Below are 19,942 nucleotides of genomic sequence, written 5' to 3'. Positions count from 1 at the left end.
ACTCCACGCAGCGAACAACTTGACTAGAACAGAGAGCCAAGCAAATCAAGGCACCACAGGAGTCTCGCTTCCGTCCTACTTCAGCAAATATACCCATGTATCCCCAAAGTTGAAGTGATTTGATTCAATCTTTTAGATACGCTGACCCAACGGCAATGTATGGCCTTGGGAGGAGGTCACTTTGAAACGAGCCAGGGAGAGGATCGATGCAGCTTCATGCGTCCCTCCTTCACTCGCTAGTATGAGCGTTTTGTGTGCTGTATATCTGCGTATTTTGATTGGCCGATGCTGGAGAGTGATGACCGTTACTGCAAGATCTTCCAGTACCAACACTGCTCTGCTTCTGCTGTTGTTCTGTTGATAAAAAACTCACACGAATTACAGTGTGGACCCTTGGGATTTCAACGTTTGCCCAAAGGCAGTACCAACTATCCCAGATAGTTCTGTTGACACAGTCCACCGGCCTACCTCAAACAATTTAAGATGAACTTATGCTGTTTCAGATGACTGAGGCAGCGAGGACATTTGCAGGTGATTGACGCCCTCGCGTTGATAGTCCCATCAATGAACACGTAGGTAAGATCCCCTAACTAGAGAACTCCTGGGCATCGAAGAGAAAATTACTTGCGAGGTGGTCAAACTGCATGGACACAAACCTAAAGAGCCAATACTCCCGAAACAAATTGAAGCCAGACACGGTTGCATTTCTATTGTCAACGTGAAAACCATCGGAGAAACGATCGCGCCGATAAATCTACCACCCCCATCATGTCTATCAGCGTGGCACAAGCAATCATTATGACGCGGGCTCATTAGTTGCGATAAGTAGAAGTTGACCAACATCCTAACTATCACCTCGTTCATCCTTCACGGCAACAATACTTACCCGTTGCGATGAGTATGGTGGCATCGGAAATGAGTCCACCGCATCAATGCCATCGGCATAACCGGAAGCGAAATCTGATAATCAAATGAGAGAGTTCATGTAGCCATATCAAATTTAACAGTACCTGCACTGTATGTTGGGGGACTGGCGAACCGGAGCCGGCTGAGCTGAAACCCCTGCCGAGCCTTGCGGCTGCTGTTGCATCTCGCGCTCTGCCCCCCGCCGTTCATCTCCTGATTTTTTCCATCACCGCCTAGGAAGTTCGAACCTCCGAAAAAGAGGTCCCGATGCCACTCCTCATAATATCTCAATACTGCATTCCCACAAACTTCATACATCAAGCGTCCTATCTGGTAGAACTTTGCTTCGCAGTGCATGCTGTGTAGCTGCAGATATCCAATTAAGTTATAGATTTCGCACTGGCCTCGCGGTTGCGGGGGCAAGAAGGGCGGCGGGCTCGGATGCAGAGGAACATGAATCTCACGAAATAGATAATAGTTTTTCGGATACTTTTCGCGATTGAAGGTTCGGGAACATCGTCCGTTGCTAAAAGCGGTACGGCCAGACATGGGGGCACACTCGCATTCTCCTGCTGACTCTAGCTACACAGAGCTCATACGTACTAGGTAAGTGCATTGGATCGCGCCGAACTCGTATCCAGAAATCCGCCATCCAAAACGTGTTGCATAATATTCGAGCACAAAATTGATGGCCCCGGACACGCTGTCAACAGTGAATAAAGACTCGTATTGCTGTCAGTATCGAGTATCGTCAATTCACCGAGCCAGGCGACACAACGACCGCGGAAGCGTTTGAATAGCGACTAATTCACCTTCAGGTGAAACTATGTACGCATCCGGAATGGCGAACACGGTTTCGAGCTCGACCAAACAAGGAATGGCATTCGCACATGAAATGGTCAAAAGCACGCCAACCACTCGCAGGGACCCGTACAACAGTGCTGGGTCTGTATTAGCAGGCGAGTCGGTAGTGCAAGGAGCAAGTTAGCGTACATCCCTGTTGCCGCGGGCCGGTTTCGCGAGGCGATTTCACGAATCGCTGAAATGTACAACATCAACAATGCATCCAGTACAGAGTACAATTGCCTCTGTGTAGACCAATGTCACCAGCGGTTGCTACTCGCCTGTTACTGCTAGCACTTGGCGACGTCCGTTCACCGCTATTTGTCATTGGGTGTGAGTGGGCACCGATGCCAATGTATATTCAATGGCATCGAAGCAACGAGAAGTTGAAGTTTTCGTTGAATACCCCCCTAGTTTAGTTCGCCGACACCAAAAATGCTCGCCTGGGTAATACTGCCAATCCCGTTGAACCTTGGGGTCCGTGGTTGCAATCGGACGCGGAAGCGAGCAGGAACCCACGTAACCACTCGCGAGAGAAGAAAAGATTGGCTGGCTAGCGGCTGGGGGTGGACGTGGCCGCCGCGCAAGCCTGCTGATAAAGTATGACAGCCACACCTCTCTAATTCTATCATATTATACACACCAAACGCTTGATCCAGTACAAAAGCTGTGTTTCCTCACCTCCAACAACAGATGTGTAACGCATAAAACGTACTTATCAGGAGCCCGTTTTGGCGGGGGCTTTTTCGAGCTCAATTCCAATCGAGCGAGCGACCCGCCACATTTGCCTCTCCACTTGCCGCGCCTTGGAGCCAGCGTGGCGCCCCCAAGCCTCTTCTCCTCGTGGCTGCGTGTGTACACGTTCTTTTCTCTTCGCATCGAGCCGCGGTTCGCTCTCTAGCGGCGCCTGGACGCGTCTCCACGTACGTGAAAAACTCGTTCACGCACGTTTAACACTAGCTTAAAAGCGGACCCATTTTCTCTAACCTGTTCTGACCTCCAGCGGAAATGAGCGACGGAGACAGCGACCTGGACATCTATGGGTCCGCGTCGGCCTATGGGCGCGAGGCCCACTTCCATTCCTACCCCGGCAGCTTCGGCGCATACCCGCCGCCGCCTCCGCCTCCGCCACCTCCTCCAGCGTCGCCCCCGCCGCCCTCCAGCAGACCCAAATACACGGGCAAGGCGCGCATTATCCAGTCGTCGGTCTTCTCCAGCCGAGACACGGGCAGACCCAAAGCGCGCGCCAAAGCGGTCCGCAAAAAAGGGGAACCCAGGCAAAACCCGCCCATTTTCAGACCGAGGGACCCAGTTGCCGCCACCGACCCGCCGCACATGCTGAGCGTCGTGGAGCTGTGCAACAACAGCGACGAGGACGCCGAGAGCGTCGCCACCACGGGCGACGTGGCCGTGGACACGCCCATCCACTCGGGCGACGAGGACGGCAACGAGAGCGGCGAGACGGCGGACGACGGCTGGGCGGACCACAACCGCTGGTACTGCAACATCTGCAAGGACGGCGGCGAGTTGCTGTGCTGTGACCGCTGCCCGCGAGCGTTCCACATGAGCTGGTACGTTTTTCTTGTTGTTGCAATGATTAGAGAAATTGGGAACTTTTTGGTTAGGCTAATGCTAACCGGGGTTTTGTGTTTTGTTGCAGTTTGGGCATGTCGGAGGACATGATCCCGGACAGCGAGTGGTACTGCAAAATGTGCACGTACGTGGCTCTACCTTTTTTTTTTTTAGAGAATTTGGGTAGGAAGGTGCTAACGTGTTGCCGCTTTTCCCAGTGAGTGCCTGGACCGCCGTCGCCTGAAGAAGGAGTCGAAGGAGAAGGCGCGCGTGATGCGCGAGACGGAGAAGCTGGAGCGCGACGCGCGCCGCCGCAAGGCCGAGCAGATGAAGGAGGAGGCGCTGGCCAAGAAGTCGGTGGAGGCCATCGAGCACAAGGCCAAGCGCGTGCTGGAGATGCAGGACCGCATCCTCAGCCGCAAGAAGATCAAGTACAAAGACAAGGAGGAGGAGAAGCTCGGCAGGCTCGCGGAGGACCTGGCGCAGACCGTGCGCGCGGCCAAGGAGAAGCTGGAGAAGCTGGAGAAGGAGGACGCCGCGCTGAGGAGGAAGGAGGACGCGCTCAACAAGAAGAAGCGCGGCATCGACGACATCCCGCGGGAGGTCATGGAAGACACCTCGCGCCCCGACAAACCCACGTACGTTGCAACCAATTTGCTCGCTGTCTTTTTAGATTTCACTGATGATTTTTGTTGTTGTTGCTGTCGTCTGTGCAGACCGATGCCGTGCAACTTTGCGGAAATTCCGGCCAAGTACGTTGGCAAGATGCTGGCTGTGTGGGACTGCATCTACGCCTTCCGAACCGTTCTAGAGCTCGCGGACGTCACAATTGACCAGTTCAGTCGCGCGCTGATGCACCCGAAGTACTCGCCGATGCTGACTGAGATCCACATGTGCTTGCTGGAGAAGATCTTGGAGGACAGGTACGGGATTGTAATCATCTTTTTTCTTCAGTTTGATAGCTAATATGCTTGTGTATGATGCAGAGAGGACGAGGACTATGTCTCCGATGATGAAGGCGGCTCGATCGACGACAGCGAGCGATACCGATACGAGATTCAGCACGCACCGCTGACTGTGGGAGTGCCTACTCGCTCGATGCTCACTCCTCTCACCTGGCCGTCTATTTTGTGTAGTTTGATTTCTGCTGTGCCTCGCTACACAGCACACTCGACATCATCGTTCCTAGCCGCATTCAGAGCTCTGCAGGAGACAGACTACCCGTCGTTACAGGTGCAGTACAAGTTGGCGTTGCTGCAGTTCCTCGTTGGCCGCTTTGCTGGCACAGAGAAAGTACGTCGGCTGCTGGCCAAGCACCTGAATGAGACGCTCCAAGGTACAAAGGAGTACAACCGAAATGTCATGATCGACCGAAAGCTTACGCTCGAGGACGAGAAGAAACTTCGTGAAAAGCAGCGCGCGGAGCTCGCAAATATCGTGGAGTCGAATAAGACATCGATGAAGTCTTGGTTGGGGAACGATAAGAAGGGTCGGGTTAATGGGGATGCCTATTCGGCTGATGGTACCGAAGAAACTAAGAGCGATTTCGATGGAGACACTGGCTCGGCTAGCGACTCGGACTTAGACGACCTTGCGTATAGTGAGGAGGCTTTGGCGAAAAATGAAGAAGAGCTAGAAAAGCTTCAGATACAGGAGTTCATTACTCGACACGAGTATATCGCGCGGAGGAAGAAACTCGACAAACAGCGCGAAAGGCTCCGTCAACGAGCGGAAGTGAAAATGCGCAAGCAAAAAATGCAGGAACAGGTTGAGCGGAAGCGAGCTTCGGCGAAGAAGGGTATCACTGACGGACTGACATCTAAGGACGCGACACTGCTCCGCAGTGCTATTGAAAAGGGCATGGAGTGTGGCCTTCCGGACCGCATTATTGTATCGGCGACACACGTTCTGGAAATTCTTGATGCTGAAGCCGCTCGCGATGAAGAAGCTTTGATTAAGAAGCGCAAATTCAATGCACTGCTTCGTGAGCACTTTGTGCGATCGGAGCCCATCGGACGAGACCGGGACCAGCTGAGGTATTGGATTCTACGCGGTGATCTCCAGCGAATTTACGTGGAGAGACCTGGTCCCACCGATAAGGTCAAGCGCAAATACGACTCATTGGCTAGAAGTGGTTCTCCCAGGGACGGACTGATCCCCGAAGACGACGACAGTAATGCTACGTGGTTCTGCTACTCATCCCAAACGGAGGTGAACTCGCTTATGGAGGCTCTCGACGAGCGTGTCCCTCGTGAGGCTCACCTTCGCTCAGCGTTGAACGATCACATGGACGAAATTACGGAAGAGATGCCTGTTTCGAAGCCTGGCTTGTTAATTTCGGATCTGTTGAACGAGGAGAGTGCCAAGAAGAAAGCACAACGGGCATCAGGCACACCAACGGACGAAGCTACAGAGTTCCTCCAGTGGAAGAACGATAAGCATACGAAGCGCAAGTCCGTCCAGCATGCGGAGCCAAACGTGGAGTCGTTCCGCGAAGACCTGCTGAAGTCGCAAGACTGGATTTCTAAGTGTCTACGCACCCTTGGTTCCACCTGGCCTGACCGCATTGAAAACGGTGGTGCGGCGTGGCGAAAATCTCTGGAAGACATCGTTACAATTGAAGGTTTCGCTGCCCCGTTGTTGGCACTAGAAAACGAATTGATGAGTGCGCAGACCAAACCGAAGCAAGCTCCTGCGAGTGTGGCATCTGCTACTGCTCCAGTCGATGCAGCTGACGCAAGCAAGGATGCCACTAACCCCAGTGAGGAACACGACAAGGTCGACGACAGGAGTGACGAAGACGACGACGACGAGGAGGAAGAAGAAGTCATGGCAGTTGATGACGGCACGATGCTCTGGCCGTCCAAATACTGCCGTGAGCGCTGGATTCAAAACGTTAAGCGTGGCAAAACGGTCGCTATCATGGCAACTGCGTTGGCGTCGTTGGTGCATCGTTTAGAGGTGTTGGGCTTCTTGAATGCGTCGGATGAAGATGCGATGAAAACGCGTGCCAAGAGCGAGAAGGAGAAGCGATCTCGCAAGGAGCGTGCGGTCAAGAAGAAAAAGCAGTTTGAGGATGCTGAAGATGACGACGGTCCTACACGCGAGTCTGTAGACGAGTGGGAAGAAGACTGCTACATTTGTACCGAAGGCGGCGAGTTGCTGTGCTGCGACGGTTGCCCGCACGTGTTCCATTACTCCTGCATCGGTCTGCGCCGTATCCCTCGCGGCAAAATCTTCTGTCACGAGTGTGATACGTCCGTCAAACCTGTCTTCCCAGTGCAGAATGGCGCGAAGAAGAATGGAAAAGCTGCGTTGAAGCGGCCGAGACGCTCCAACTCGCCAACATCACGGCGTCGGCCTCGCAAACAAGCCAAGCTGGGCAAAGCGAAGTCTGATGACTCGGAGTCCGAAGAAAGTGGCGCTGAATCCGATTCTGCGGTGTCCACTACCTCATCTGCTCGCCCCGCGTCGAGCAAGTCGTCTCCAGTGCGGCATGCCCACGTTGAGAATCACACAGGCCCCAAGGCTCCTGAAGACCAGTGGGATGTCGACTGCAGTGTCTGTGGCTTGGGAGGCGAGCTGCTCTGCTGTGATGGGTGCCCTCGCGCTTTCCATGTCAGCTGTATCGGTCTGGCTGATATTCCGGATACAGAGTGGTTCTGCAACGAGTGCAACCTGCAGACGTGTGGGGCCTGCAAGAAGAACAAGATCCGGCTGGACTCGCATGTGATCTGCGGCTCAGAGGACGGCACAAAGGGCTGTGACCGCGTGTTCCATCTGGTGCGTCCTCGCCATTGCGATATCATGTATTTGTGCTATATACTAACTTGTTGCTTTGCTTGTTTGTCAACGACAGAAATGCGCAAAGCTCGACGCTGTCCCCGCAGATGACTGGTACTGTAAGAAGTGCCGCACAAAACTGAACCTGTAAGGTATGGAAGGGTGCTAGCAGGCAATATACACAAACTTTGGAGATGAATTCCCAGACCCCCACTTGTTTTGTTATGGCTGGTCACGGAAAGCGTGGCTTGGATATCACCTGATGCCATTGCAGTGCAATATGCTCCCAGCGATATTTCTTGCGTGCAAACCGCTTCATGCGATGCCGTATCGTGAATGCCTGTTGCTCGTCGCGCACGGCGTCGACGATGCTTTGTATCCAGAGCTCCATCCATTCCGAGTCGGCAACTGCGTCAAGAAGCGATGGGTTAGAGGGACCATCGCACACGTGTGCGTATAGCTGGAGATGTCTAAACGCACCGATTGAGTTTTGTTGTAGGGCTCGTGGACCGAGATCGAATTCATCGACAGTCTCAGGCAGCGCTGAGGCAGGGAATCGACTGGTGATTGGGATGGCACCGTTCACCATTGCCTTCATGAGTGAGATGCAACTTGTCTCCGAGAACGTCGTCGGGTACAGGTAGAACCCGGCGTACGAGTACTCCTTGGCCAGTTGTGCGTGGTTGACCAGTCCCACGTAGCGGACGCCTGGAGTCTCAGTGAGGAGGCGGTCCATCTCGGCCATCCACACGGTGAAGTTGGCCATGTGCGAATGGCCCCACTTGATGAACGCTGGTCTGAAGCCGTAGAAGACTGAGAGCTCGGCGGTGGGGATGGCTTCTCGGATACGCGGCCAAGCCTGAAGCACCGCGTACAGTCCTCGTGATGGTGAGCTGCCATAGACAAGTCGATCCGCATGGTTCGGCCCGTCGACGAAGAATGAAGGATCGACCGCATTGGTGTGAACGGTGATCTTGGACTGCAGCCTTTCGGGGAACATGGACGCATGGAAGTCACTAAGGCAGAAAATTCTATCAACGTTGTTCAGCAGCTCGGTCGACCGCTTCGCATCCTCTTGCGGCAGGTCGTGCATCCACAGGAACTTCTTCCAAGCAGTCTTGCCCATAGCCAGCGAGATATGGTACCGCCAAGCGACGAACATGTCGACTCCTCTATCATCCACGTCGTACGTGTAGTGCGGATACCAGCGGACGACATCTTGGTCCGCTTGGTCAAGCGTGGAGACGTCTTGTGGGGAGGGGTCACCGTAGATCTCTACCCAGTACCCGAGCATTTGTAGCTCACGAGAAAGGAATACCAAAGCTTCTTCGGACCCGCCCAGACCAGTATCCAGCGACGATGGCCCCCAGTGCTCCCACCACTCCTGCCCGTACTCGTGGCAGTAGAACGCGATGACCACTTTGTGCTCGGGGCGAGGTATTTTCTTGAAATGCTTGCCTTTCGTTTCGTACAGGTAGCGGCCTTGAGCCAGCACGGTTGCAAACTGACGCTGGTTTCCTTCGTCGTACCTCTCTGCTTCGTTGTACATTACTCCTAGGTTGTAGCTGAGCTGGAAGAGCGTGGGATGCTGCTGGACCGCGTCTTCCAGAAGCTTAATAGCGTCCAAGGATCGTCCAGTCTTGGTAAGCGCTTCGAAATAGTCCAGGTAGGCCTTCTCGATGTCCTCTTGGCTTGCACTTGTCTTCCCTGTAAAAAAGTATGCAGCCTCACCGTACGTGGCGTAGAGTTCGACGACTCTGTCGAAAGCTTTCTGGGCTGTGTAAAGCTCGCCGAGCTTCGAGATCGCTATGCGATTAGCCGGATCAAGCTGCAGTGCAAGTTGAAACTCCGCCTCGGCGAGATCAAGCTTCTCCAGCGCTGCATAGGCCACGCCCAAGTTTGAATGATACCAAGACACATGCGGGTTCGCAGTCACAGCTCGCGTGATGTACTCGACGGCGCGCTCCAACTCTCCAGTCTGATAGAATATCGTTCCCAACAAATGGATGACGTCTGGATTGCCTGGGGTCGCTCGTAGTACGCGTGAGTAAGCGTGCCGAGCTCCGATATAATCCCCCGATTCCTGGAGCGAAATGCCTTGCCTCAATGCATTGTCTACTCGAGCGTAGGCGATTTCAGCGTTATCGAACGCCTTTGCAGTATGCTCGGGGTGGATGATCAACTGGAACCGGGAGCTGCTGTCTTCTTTCGTGAATGGATGCAAGCGGTTGACAACGTCGTGCATGACCTCATACGCTGTCTCAATGCTTTCTGTAGTCTGTTTCGTGTTGAAAAGTGGTGATGTCAGCGAGTGGGATGCAAGTAAACTGCGGATGTGTCGCAACACACTTGGAGTCTTGGCGAGATGAACAGCAATACGTTCGTAGTCTTTCACACTGTGCGAAATAAGTTCCGGGAATGGAATTGCCTTTTGGATCAGCGACGCGGCTACGCGCGATGGGAATGTGTCTCCCCAGAAGGTGACGATGGGGACATTAGCCCAAAGAGCGTCTGCGGCTGTGGAGTGCGCGTTGTAGATGAACGAATCCAAAAAGAGATCAGCCACTGTAACTCGTGCGAGATGGGAGAGCTTGTCTACTCGCGGAGCAAAAATGATCCTTGACGGAAGTACGCCGTGCGCCATAGCTTGCTCATTCAGCAACTCCATGACTCGAACAGCGTCTTCACCGGACGGAGCCAGCAGCCAGAGAACGCTCTTCGGCACCTGCCTCAGAATACTCATCCAGACGGAGAACGATTCGGTCTCCATTTTGTTGATGGTGTTGAAGTTGCAGAAAACCATGGCGTCAGTAGGTAGGCTGTGTTGGGAGCGATTCATTCGCTGACATTCGGTATCAGCGCCGCACGAGGCGATTGAAACCTCATAACGGTTCGCTTGGTACGTGTGCGGAAGGTAGACGACCTGTTCACTCATGGTTTTAGTAGCAACTTCAGGCGGAACTACCGATTTGTCGACCATTGCGAAATCAGTGAAGGTGGATCCCATGGTTCCGGGATACCCCAGATAGTTGACTGTGATTCGGCTCGGGCGTAGCGATGGAATTCCCAGTCTCGCACCCTTTGTGTGTGCCATGAGGTCCACTAACACATCGATTCCATCCAGTCCGATGGCCTGAGCAGCCTCGAGGTCTGACATCCCGAGAAGATCCCTGAACATGCCGCACTTTTCTTCAAACTGTCGCCGCCACGGTGCAGAGGCCTCCGAGTTGGGGCCGTACGAATAGCAAATTGTATCGACACCCCGAGCCAACGCCGCGTGTTGCTCAATGAGTCCCAGCGTTAGGTGGCCCATGGGGTGATCACGGAAATCAAAGCTTAGGTAGCCAACCTTCAAGCGTTGAGGCGTCAGTGGTCGATCCCAAGTCGGTTCATTCTCCCTCCACGGCAACGGCAGCAGTTCGAGTGTGCTGGGCTGCTCATACTGCTTTGAAGCTCTCATCGCCAACGTCTTGCGAAAGTTGTCTGGCAGCTTGAGCAGGGTCGAGTCGTAAGGTAGAAACTGGACGGGTTCTTCCGGCATCTCAAAGTCAAGCTGCCTCTGGGCGGCAGCCACAACCTGGTTCTCCAGCGCCTCCATGTCCCTCCAGTCGCAAAACAACCGCTTAGCGTTCATTATATCCACCAACACGTACGATTCCACCGACGCAATCGCCAGCATTTGGCTGTACACGTCCAGCGCCCGAGCCAGAAAGCCGTATTCCCTCAAGAAGACACCTTTGTTGTGCATGCCCTCCAGCTTCTGCTTGGTGGTCATCGCCATCTCAATCACTCGGTCTTCGTGCTGCAGAGCCTTCTCCAGATCTCCATGTTCGAAGTAAATCCGTCCCAGGTCCAGATGCGCTTGCCGGTTGTCCGGTTCAAGCTCCAACACCTTCAGCAGCAGCTCCTTGCACTCCATATCGCGCCGGAGAGCCAAAAACACCGAGGCCTTGTTGTACAGGGCCCCGGTAAACTCCGGATCGATCTCCAGCGCGGCGTCGAAGTGTCGAAGCGCTGCCAACGAGTGGGCGACGCTCCACTTGCCGTACTCGCGCGTGACGAAGCCGAGGTTGTTGTGGATGTTGGCCACGTTCTCCCGGTCGTTGGTGGCCTCGGCAGCCTGCAGCCCTCGCTCCAGCAGCTGCACAGCCTCGTCTCGGCCGTGACGCTCGAGCACCAGCATGGCCAGGTTGTTGTACGCTGGCGCGAGCTCTGGGTACGCGTCGATGCTCTCTCGGAAGAGCCGCTCCTTGTCCGGCAGTTCCGAGGCGTCCTGGGCCTTGCGGTAGAGCTGCGCGGCCAGAGTGAGCGAGGCCTCGTTCTCGGGGGTCACGACCAGCACTGTGGCGGCCTCGGAGGGGTCGATGAGGCACCGTAAGGACAGGAAGAGAGCGAGACATGCAAGTGGGGGTGCCATTGATACACGAATGACACAGTAGGTTGACTGTTGAATGACCTTTGGTGGAAGATCGCAATTGACTAGCAAAAGTGGCCCACACTAACTTCCGTTCCCAAAATCCCAAAAGAGTCAGACGTATCGTCCGACATTTTCTGAAAAAAAAAAAAAAAAACGTAACGGTGACGATCGCAATTTGCGATTCGCACAGAAGACATCAGTCAGACAAAAATACAACCACCATGAAGGGTCACGATTGGGAGCACTTAAAGGACCAAGTCCGCAAGATTCGAGAGAACACTGTCATGGGTCGTTACACCTATCAGAACTCCTACTGTCGCTATCTGGCACGGCTTGCCAAGAACACAACCGACCTCATTGCACCGGATTCTGCTGCGCGTCGGAAAGTTTCGTCGCGTAGCCGAGGACATTGAGATCCCTGAATGCTCGGTTCGTCATGTCTGGGTGTTGTGGAGACGCGGCAATAAATCCAAGCAGCTTCCACCACTTCGCTGGCTTGACGGACCGATATGCCGAGTCGTAAGCTACAAAACCGACTGAGCGATTTTTGGTATCTAACAATGAGGATTGAGAGCTGTGACGAGGTCCGAGCCAATTCTAGGCCAGGACCCATCAGTCAGAAGCCCAAACCCTATCACGTACCGACCACATGTCACTTGAAACGTGGATATTTCTTGACCCAAGTCTGGGTTTTGTACATACTTCAAGTTGTGCTGGCTACATCTGGAAACTGAGCTCTGCGAACGTCGAGTTGCAGCGACCCCAGACCCCCAGGTCTGAGATTTGAATTCGGTCTGAGGTCTGAGGTCTGAGGTCTGAGAATCGCCCTAGAGGCCACAGATCTGAGGTTCCAGGCCTTGAGTCGGACTCTGGGCGGAGAGCTGAGCCCGGGCCTTCTGGGTCTGTGATTTGAAGCCCCATGGTTGCTTAAGTCTCAGACCCAGGTCTCAGATTGGTGACCTCACAATTTGGAATGCCCGGAGTTCTGAGACCTGAGAGTGATGGCAAAAGTATGAGACTTCGTGATTTGGAGTTCGGTCTGGGGTTTGCCTATGCACCAGACCCTGAGATGTGCAGTCTGGGGTCTGGGAAGAGGGCGTCGCGTGCGGCGTCTGATTTCATCTCGGCTCTGGGGTGCCACAGCTGAGATATGGAGTCAACATCGTAATTTTGCCCCCAGCTCAGATTCCCAGCCTCAGAGTCCCAGAATTCGAGCCAGAATTGAGACATGTCAAATTGGTTGAACAGACGGGATATGGAATCAATATCGTATTTTTGCTCCCAGCTCAGGTTTTCAGCCCGGCAGTCCCTCAACTCGCGTCAAAACTGAGACACGGTGATTGTGGGCGCAAGTTGGTGCCTGGATGCACGATGTTCGTGAGGTTAAGTGGAAACTGGTGAAAGACAGCTGACGCTCCGAGCCTAGGACGTGACTAAGAGCCTACGGCGTGCCTGCAGGGCCTGAAGTGCGACTTCGTGGTCTCGCATATGAAGTGGGTACACAAGCGATGGCTACATTGCCGGTCTGGGAGGTGCGGTAGTTGCTCTTTGAAGTTGGCGGTTGCCGCTTGGAAGGTCACTCTGAAAGGTCGCCCCGTTGTGGCTTTTCGGCCCCTGGTGTCAGGCACACAAGATTCGGCCTGACCAGTCGCCTATGGATTTGGGCCAACGGGAGCCACAGGATCTTGGCGTCATCCGGATTACACCTGATTTGTACCCAGATTAATCAGTGTAATCAGGTGACGACAGACCAAGTCCGGTCAATCCCGGCCACAAGATCCTGGCGTAATCAAGATATCACTGATTTGCACCCAGTGATGACTGATCCAGACAGGCCAATGGAAGGACGCCAAAGCAGCGACGCGCATTCACGGGCGCCACCAAGCCAGTAGCTTAGTGGGTGTCTCACCCTTGCTCAAGGTGTACCCAGGAGATGTTTGCACCCTTACTTGATAGGCCCTTTGTATGTGCATGTGCATGATAATAAGCACAGTTTGTGTTGCCCCGAAGATCGCAAGCTGCGGAGTTCGTTTTGCGCCGACGGGCGTGTTGCTTCACAGGGACCAAGTCTCTGTCCCCGGCGGCGCGCGCAAGGCCAAGTGCAGTCGCTACGAGTGTTCTACGGTCAATCTCAGCTAACTCCAAATAAATTCAAGTTCAACAACCAAGCCTTTTCGTGTTTCGGCCCGGTTTGCCTTCATTGTTGTATTTCCACACGCGGGACATTGGTTTTGCTGGTTTTCCTTGCTGGTGGGCTGGTTTCCTGGCGGTGCTTCATATTTTAAGGCGGAAGGTGCTCCGCTCTGAGGTTTCGGCAGAGCAACAACTGGGATAGTGGTTTCTGGGGTTGCTGGTGGTATCCGTGTGGCGCGAATAGTCTGGGATAGTGGTTCCCAGCTTCGCTGTGTCGCCTACATCAAGGCGTGGTGCGCTGAAGTCCCAGGGTGCAGAGCGAGAACCCTGGATCAAGGCGGGCTCAGACCGAGCCAACTCTCGGGGCCACTCTGGTCTGAGGGGCGAGTGAAGACCGTTGTGCGGCTCTCAGTCTGAGCCGCCGGAGGAAGTGTCGTGACTGGAAGCGACTCGAAGCCGGAGTCGCTGAGCAAGGAGGAGGCTGTTAAGGCCCAGAGTCCAAGGGCCTCAAAAGAGAAGTGGACTAAGTGTGTGTGTGGAGTGAACGTGTTTATATTCAAGAAAACGGGACACAGCGGACTTCGCACGTGCGTACAAGGGCCTTCCAAGCAAGGAGCAAGCTTCGTCTGGGGGCATCTGGGAACTGTCGAGTTCGGAGGCAGCTGGTGTGGCCGACGCAAGTATGGGCCCACAGCGTAGCCTTAGGAAGAACCAAGTCAAGGGATTGCAAGAGTGAGGAACACACGCCTCACCCAGCTTGGGATCTGAGATCTAATCTCAGATTCTGAGTTGAGTGGTCTGAGATCGAGGTCTAGCCGCGAGGCTATTCCCTGATTTTGGAGCCCGCATCGCCACACATTTGCTACCCCAAATTCTCAATGCTAGTCCCTTCGGTTTCTTCCCATATAGGGCCTCATATGGCGTTTTGCCTTCGAGTCGGGCTGCTGGCACTCCATTAGCCACTGCAGTCATATACATTAAGGTCTCTGGTCACCACTTGCCTGAAGGTACTATGCACTTAGCAGATTACTACTGCACTCCTTATGAAAGGCAACATTCTTTATTGAGATATCACCATAGTAATCCTGTGGTTTGAGCATACTAAATCTCACCGTGCCTTGCAGTGTACTCAATAAGGTACCCGGTTCCCGTACTCAAAGATGTGAGGTTGCCATCGACCCAGACTACTGAACAAGTATCGATTGGGCCTTACTTCGTGTCCTGCTCCAGTATCAATAACCCACAGATCATCAGTTACCTCTAATTCCATCAATATGGATAAGTACGCTCCAAAATGCTTCCTTACCTCAGCATCAATGTCCATCGGGTTGAACGCCTTGTCCTCGGCCTCCTCTCCTTCACTCACAGGGACATTCTCGTCGAACGCGAACTCATCTGCGTCCTCAATTGCGTTCGCCAGTTGTTGGTCGTAGGCGTGGGCTTTCGCCGTCGTCATCTCCGAGCCCTTTTCGCTTGCTGTTTTCTTCTTCGGAGTGGGTCCCCCCTTCACCGCCATCAAGCGTTTCTTCTTCGCACTCGAAGCCGCCCGGATGTTCGAGCGGAACAACGCTCCACCCAGTCTCTTCGGATCGCGATCTTTCGCCATAGTCGGGCAGTCATTCTTACGATGACCGTCCTCAAAGCAGTAGAAGCAGCTACCAGGCTCAGCGCTCGTCACTTCAACTTGGTTGCGTTTCTTCCCCGTGATTTTTTTCGCCACATTGATCATGACGGGACGCTACTTTTCCGTGAGCATGTTGATTTCCTTCTTGGAGCGATCACCAAAGACACGTCGCAATCTGATTTCGACATTCTCGATGGAAAACCATTCCGCTGTCATGCTGATGGAGCTTCCCCAAAACTCGCTGGGCACCTCCATGCACAGCCAGTGTTCCGTCACAATCTCCTTGCCGACCAATCCCGACATCGTCCTGTGGCGATGCGGGCTCCAAAATCAGGGAATAGCCTCGCGGCTAGACCTCGATCTCAGACCACTCAACTCAGAATCTGAGATTAGATCTCAGATCCCAAGCTGGGTGAGGCGTGTGTTCCTCACTCTTGCAATCCCTTGGCTTGTTTCTTCCTAAGGCTACCCTGTGGGCCCAGACTTGCGTCGGCCACACCAGCTGCCTCCGAACTCGACAGTTCCCAGATGCCCCCAGACGAAGCTTGCTCCTTGCTTGGAAGGCCCTTGTACGCACGTGCGAAGTCCGCTGTGTCCCGTTTTCTTGAATATAAACACGTTCACTCCACACACACACTTAGTCCACTTCTCTTTTGAGGCCCTTGGACTCTGGGCCTTAACAGCCTCCTCCTTGCTCAGCGACTCCGGCTTCGAGTCGCTTCCAGTCACGACACTTCCTCCGGCGGCTCAGACTGAGAGCCGCACAACGGTCTTCACTCGCCCCTCAGACCAGAGTAGCCCCGAGAGTTGGCTCGGTCTGAGCCCGCCTTGATCCAGGGTTCTCGCTCTGCACCCTGGGACTTCAGCGCACCACGCCTTGATGTAGGCGACACAGCGAAGCTGGGAACCACTATCCCAGACTATTCGCGCCACACGGATACCACCAGCAACCCCAGAAACCACTATCCCAGTTGTTGCTCTGCCGAAACCTCAGAGCGGAGCACCTTCCGCCTTAAAATATGAAGCACCGCCAGGAAACCAGCCCACCAGCAAGGAAAACCAGCAAAACCAATGTCCCGCGTGTGGAAATACAACAATGAAGGCAAACCGGGCCGAAACACGAAAAGGCTTGGTTGTTGAACTTGAATTTATTTGGAGTTAGCTGAGATTGACCGTAGAACACTCGTAGCGACTGCACTTGGCCTTGCGCGCGCCGCCGGGGACAGAGACTTGGTCCCTGTGAAGCAACACGCCCGTCGGCGCAAAACGAACTCCGCAGCTTGCGATCTTCGGGGCAACACAAACTGTGCTTATTATCATGCACATGCACATACAAAGGGCCTATCAAGTAAGGGTGCAAACATCTCCTGGGTACACCTTGAGCAAGGGTGAGACACCCACTAAGCTACTGGCTTGGTGGCGCCCGTGAATGCGCGTCGCTGCTTTGGCGTCCTTCCATTGGCCTGTCTGGATCAGTCATCACTGGGTGCAAATCAGTGATATCTTGATTACGCCAGGATCTTGTGGCCGGGATTGACCGGACTTGGTCTGTCGTCACCTGATTACACTGATTAATCTGGGTACAAATCAGGTGTAATCCGGATGACGCCAAGATCCTGTGGCTCCCGTTGGCCCAAATCCATAGGCGACTGGTCAGGCCGAATCTTGTGTGCCTGACACCAGGGCCGAAAAGCCACAACGGGGCGACCTTTCAGAGTGACCTTCCAAGCGGCAACCGCCAACTTCAAAGAGCAACTACCGCACCTCCCAGACCGGCAATGTAGCCATCGCTTGTGTACCCACTTCATATGCGAGACCACGAAGTCGCACTTCAGGCCCTGCAGGCACGCCGTAGGCTCTTAGTCACGTCCTAGGCTCGGAGCGTCAGCTGTCTTTCACCAGTTTCCACTTAACCTCACGAACATCGTGCATCCAGGCACCAACTTGCGCCCACAATCACCGTGTCTCAGTTTTGACGCGAGTTGAGGGACTGCCGGGCTGAAAACCTGAGCTGGGAGCAAAAATACGATATTGATTCCATATCCCGTCTGTTCAACCAATTTGACATGTCTCAATTCTGGCTCGAATTCTGGGACTCTGAGGCTGGGAATCTGAGCTGGGGGCAAAATTACGATGTTGACTCCATATCTCAGCTGTGGCACCCCAGAGCCGAGATGAAATCAGACGCCGCACGCGACGCCCTCTTCCCAGACCCCAGACTGCACATCTCAGGGTCTGGTGCATAGGCAAACCCCAGACCGAACTCCAAATCACGAAGTCTCATACTTTTGCCATCACTCTCAGGTCTCAGAACTCCGGGCATTCCAAATTGTGAGGTCACCAATCTGAGACCTGGGTCTGAGACTTAAGCAACCATGGGGCTTCAAATCACAGACCCAGAAGGCCCAGGCTCAGCTCTCCGCCCAGAGTCCGACTCAAGGCCTGGAACCTCAGATCTGTGGCCTCTAGGGCGATTCTCAGACCTCAGACCTCAGACCGAATTCAAATCTCAGACCTGGGGGTCTGGGGTCGCTGCAACTCGACGTTCGCAGAGCTCAGTTTCCAGATGTAGCCAGCACAACTTGACGTATGTACAAAACCCAGACTTGGGTCAAGAAATATCCACGTTTCAAGTGACATGTGGCCGGTACGTGGTAGGGTTTGGGCTTCTGACTGATGGGTCCTGGCCAAGAATTGACTCGGACCTCGTCACAACCGTCCCTTATGTGCGCTGGGTCCAAAGCGATCATTCTCGAGTTGGCCCCAACGCACATAACCGGAAGATGCCCACACTCGCCCCGTCCCAGCTGCGAAATCTCTTGCCGCGGCTCCCGGGCCTCGGGCCCAGCCATTTCACGAACAGTCCGGGGTCACAGAACTTCACATTGCAGCACATTTTCCGGATGGCCGACGACCACGCGGACGACTAGCGGCTCCCCGCACCATCGCAAGGTGGCGGCGGACAAGACGCGGGGTTGCGGGGCGCTCCTGCGGCTCCCGCAACCACCGGCAGTGCGTCCACGACCACAAGCAGCGCGTTCACGGCCTCTGGCAGCACTCCCGCGGCTTCCGCCTCCGTGTTCACGGCGACGGCGACCTCCACAAGCGCGTTGGCGTCGTCGGTGACCTCCACGAGGGCGCACACGGGCTCCACGACATCTTCAGCAGCTTCCAGCATGTCTCCGGCGACTCCAGCATCCGCCTCGACGGTCCCGCGCTCTGCACCGGCACTGCCGGCTTTGCAGCCACCGTCCGGCAGCACCACGAGCTCCTGCACGTCGATTATACCACCATCCGCATCCACGACGCTCGCATCCGTGAGCACGGCAGCCTTGACGCCACCGCCAGCGTTGCAGACGCCTTCGGCGACGTCTCCGGTGGGTCCACGGCGGTCGTTCACGCTCTTCAGTCCCTCGCAACGCCACCCATCGCCCGTGCCGTCCACCATTCGGGTCCCCGCGACGCATGACGACGTCGAGAATCGCGCGAACCTCGTTGATGAGTTGGATGGGGTCGCGCGCATCGAAGACGTTACGCGCTTCTCGAGCAACGAGTTGGCGTGGTTGAGCAGGATGGCACACGTCACCGCTTCGCAGGACGTGATCCAGCCAGTCGCTTCCGTGCCGCTGAACTTTTCGGATCCAAGATCGCGTATTCGCTTCGAGCGAGAGACCGTCCCCCTGGTGCAATGTTTCGGCGTGGAACACTTCGCGCGCCGCGTCGTCGGCACGGCCCAGTGCTTGCAGCGCGTGGTTAACTACGCTCAAGCACTCGAGCGTCCCAGTCCCGGTGGTGCGGCCCACACTCAAGTCGGGCAGCTCTCGGCCGAGATCAATCGGCTGACCGTGGAGCTGAAGCGCGAGCGCGAGCGCCACGCTCAGGAGATGCGCGACTATCAAAGCTCTCACCAGGACGACGTTGCCGCAGCCGGGCGAGAACAGGTGGTCCGTGGTGAGCTCCAGGCCGCCGAGGCTTTGCTCAATTTCCAGCTGTCCGAGAACAAGAAGCTTCGGGCTCAGCTCAGGGCGCAGCCACCAGCCCCACCTCCGGCCAGCAGTCCGGATCGGCTACTTCAAGCTGAAGTTCAAGCGTTAACCAAGAGGCTGGACGACGCGCAAGCTGAGAACCAAGCGCTTTGCGGGCAGCTGAAGAAGTGCGGCAACGACCTCGCCGCTTGTCAGAGCACCCTGCACGCCAGCGACGTCTACACCACGCAGCTCAAGCACCAGCTGCTGAGCACGGTCCCGTTCTCAGCTGAGGCGCTGATGAACTTCCTGATGGCGAACTGCAGCGCTTCGGGGCACTGGGCGCGCCTGTATGAACTGGTTCAGCGTTTCCAAAGCCAGACGGACGTCCCAGCCAGCTTCAGGACGACGCTCCAAATCTCGGCGCGGGACCAGACTTCGGATGACTGTGGGCCCTACGTTCCGCTCAACACCGCCGACCCAGTTCCAAGCCCAGCGTCCGCGATCGTTCTCAGCGCTGCGGCTTCGACGTTGACGTCTCTCCTGGGTTCGGCTGTACCTCCGGCGGCGTCAGCGACATCGGCTCAGGTTCCCACTTCGGTCCCGATCCACGGCTCAGCCCAGCAGCACGTTAGCTCAGCCCAAGGCCACGTCAACAGCAAAGCCGAGCAAGAAAAAGAACAAGAAACCAAGCTCCGC

The 19,942-nt window shown here is 55.0% G+C and overlaps 3 protein-coding genes across 3 annotated transcripts; 1 reads left to right on the top strand and 2 right to left on the bottom strand.

The window, feature by feature from the left end:
* Window positions 1–2,656: 2,656 nt before the first annotated feature.
* Window positions 2,657–7,255, top strand: IUM83_18960 (Histone-lysine N-methyltransferase; the record flags this gene model as incomplete). The annotated part of the gene is made up of 7 exons (XM_067943985.1): window positions 2,657–2,672; window positions 2,753–3,320; window positions 3,410–3,466; window positions 3,540–3,959; window positions 4,038–4,244; window positions 4,308–7,104; window positions 7,181–7,255. 7 exons carry the CDS (start codon window positions 2,657–2,659, stop codon window positions 7,253–7,255), a joined length of 4,140 nt encoding a protein of 1,379 aa, XP_067779874.1.
* Window positions 7,256–7,336: 81 nt separating this feature from the next.
* On the bottom strand, window positions 7,337–11,521 carry IUM83_18959 (putative UDP-N-acetylglucosamine-peptide N-acetylglucosaminyltransferase 110 kDa subunit; the record flags this gene model as incomplete). The annotated part of the gene is made up of 2 exons (XM_067943984.1): window positions 7,337–7,512; window positions 7,585–11,521. 2 exons carry the CDS (start codon window positions 11,519–11,521, stop codon window positions 7,337–7,339), a joined length of 4,113 nt encoding a protein of 1,370 aa, XP_067779850.1.
* A 3,342-nt stretch (window positions 11,522–14,863) lies between these two features.
* Window positions 14,864–15,383, bottom strand: IUM83_18958 (RNA binding protein; the record flags this gene model as incomplete). Its single annotated transcript, XM_067943983.1, has 2 exons — window positions 14,864–14,875; window positions 14,961–15,383. The coding sequence occupies 2 exons, from the start codon at window positions 15,381–15,383 to the stop codon at window positions 14,864–14,866; spliced, it is 435 nt and encodes a 144-aa protein (XP_067779851.1).
* Between the last annotated feature and the right edge of the window lie 4,559 nt (window positions 15,384–19,942).

The sequence above is a fragment of the Phytophthora cinnamomi genome, assembly GCF_018691715.1.
Source record: "Phytophthora cinnamomi strain GKB4 chromosome Unknown Contig132, whole genome shotgun sequence".
In the NCBI taxonomy this organism is placed as follows: domain Eukaryota; phylum Oomycota; class Peronosporomycetes; order Peronosporales; family Peronosporaceae; genus Phytophthora; species Phytophthora cinnamomi.
This window is presented reverse-complemented; position numbering and strand designations above follow the sequence as displayed.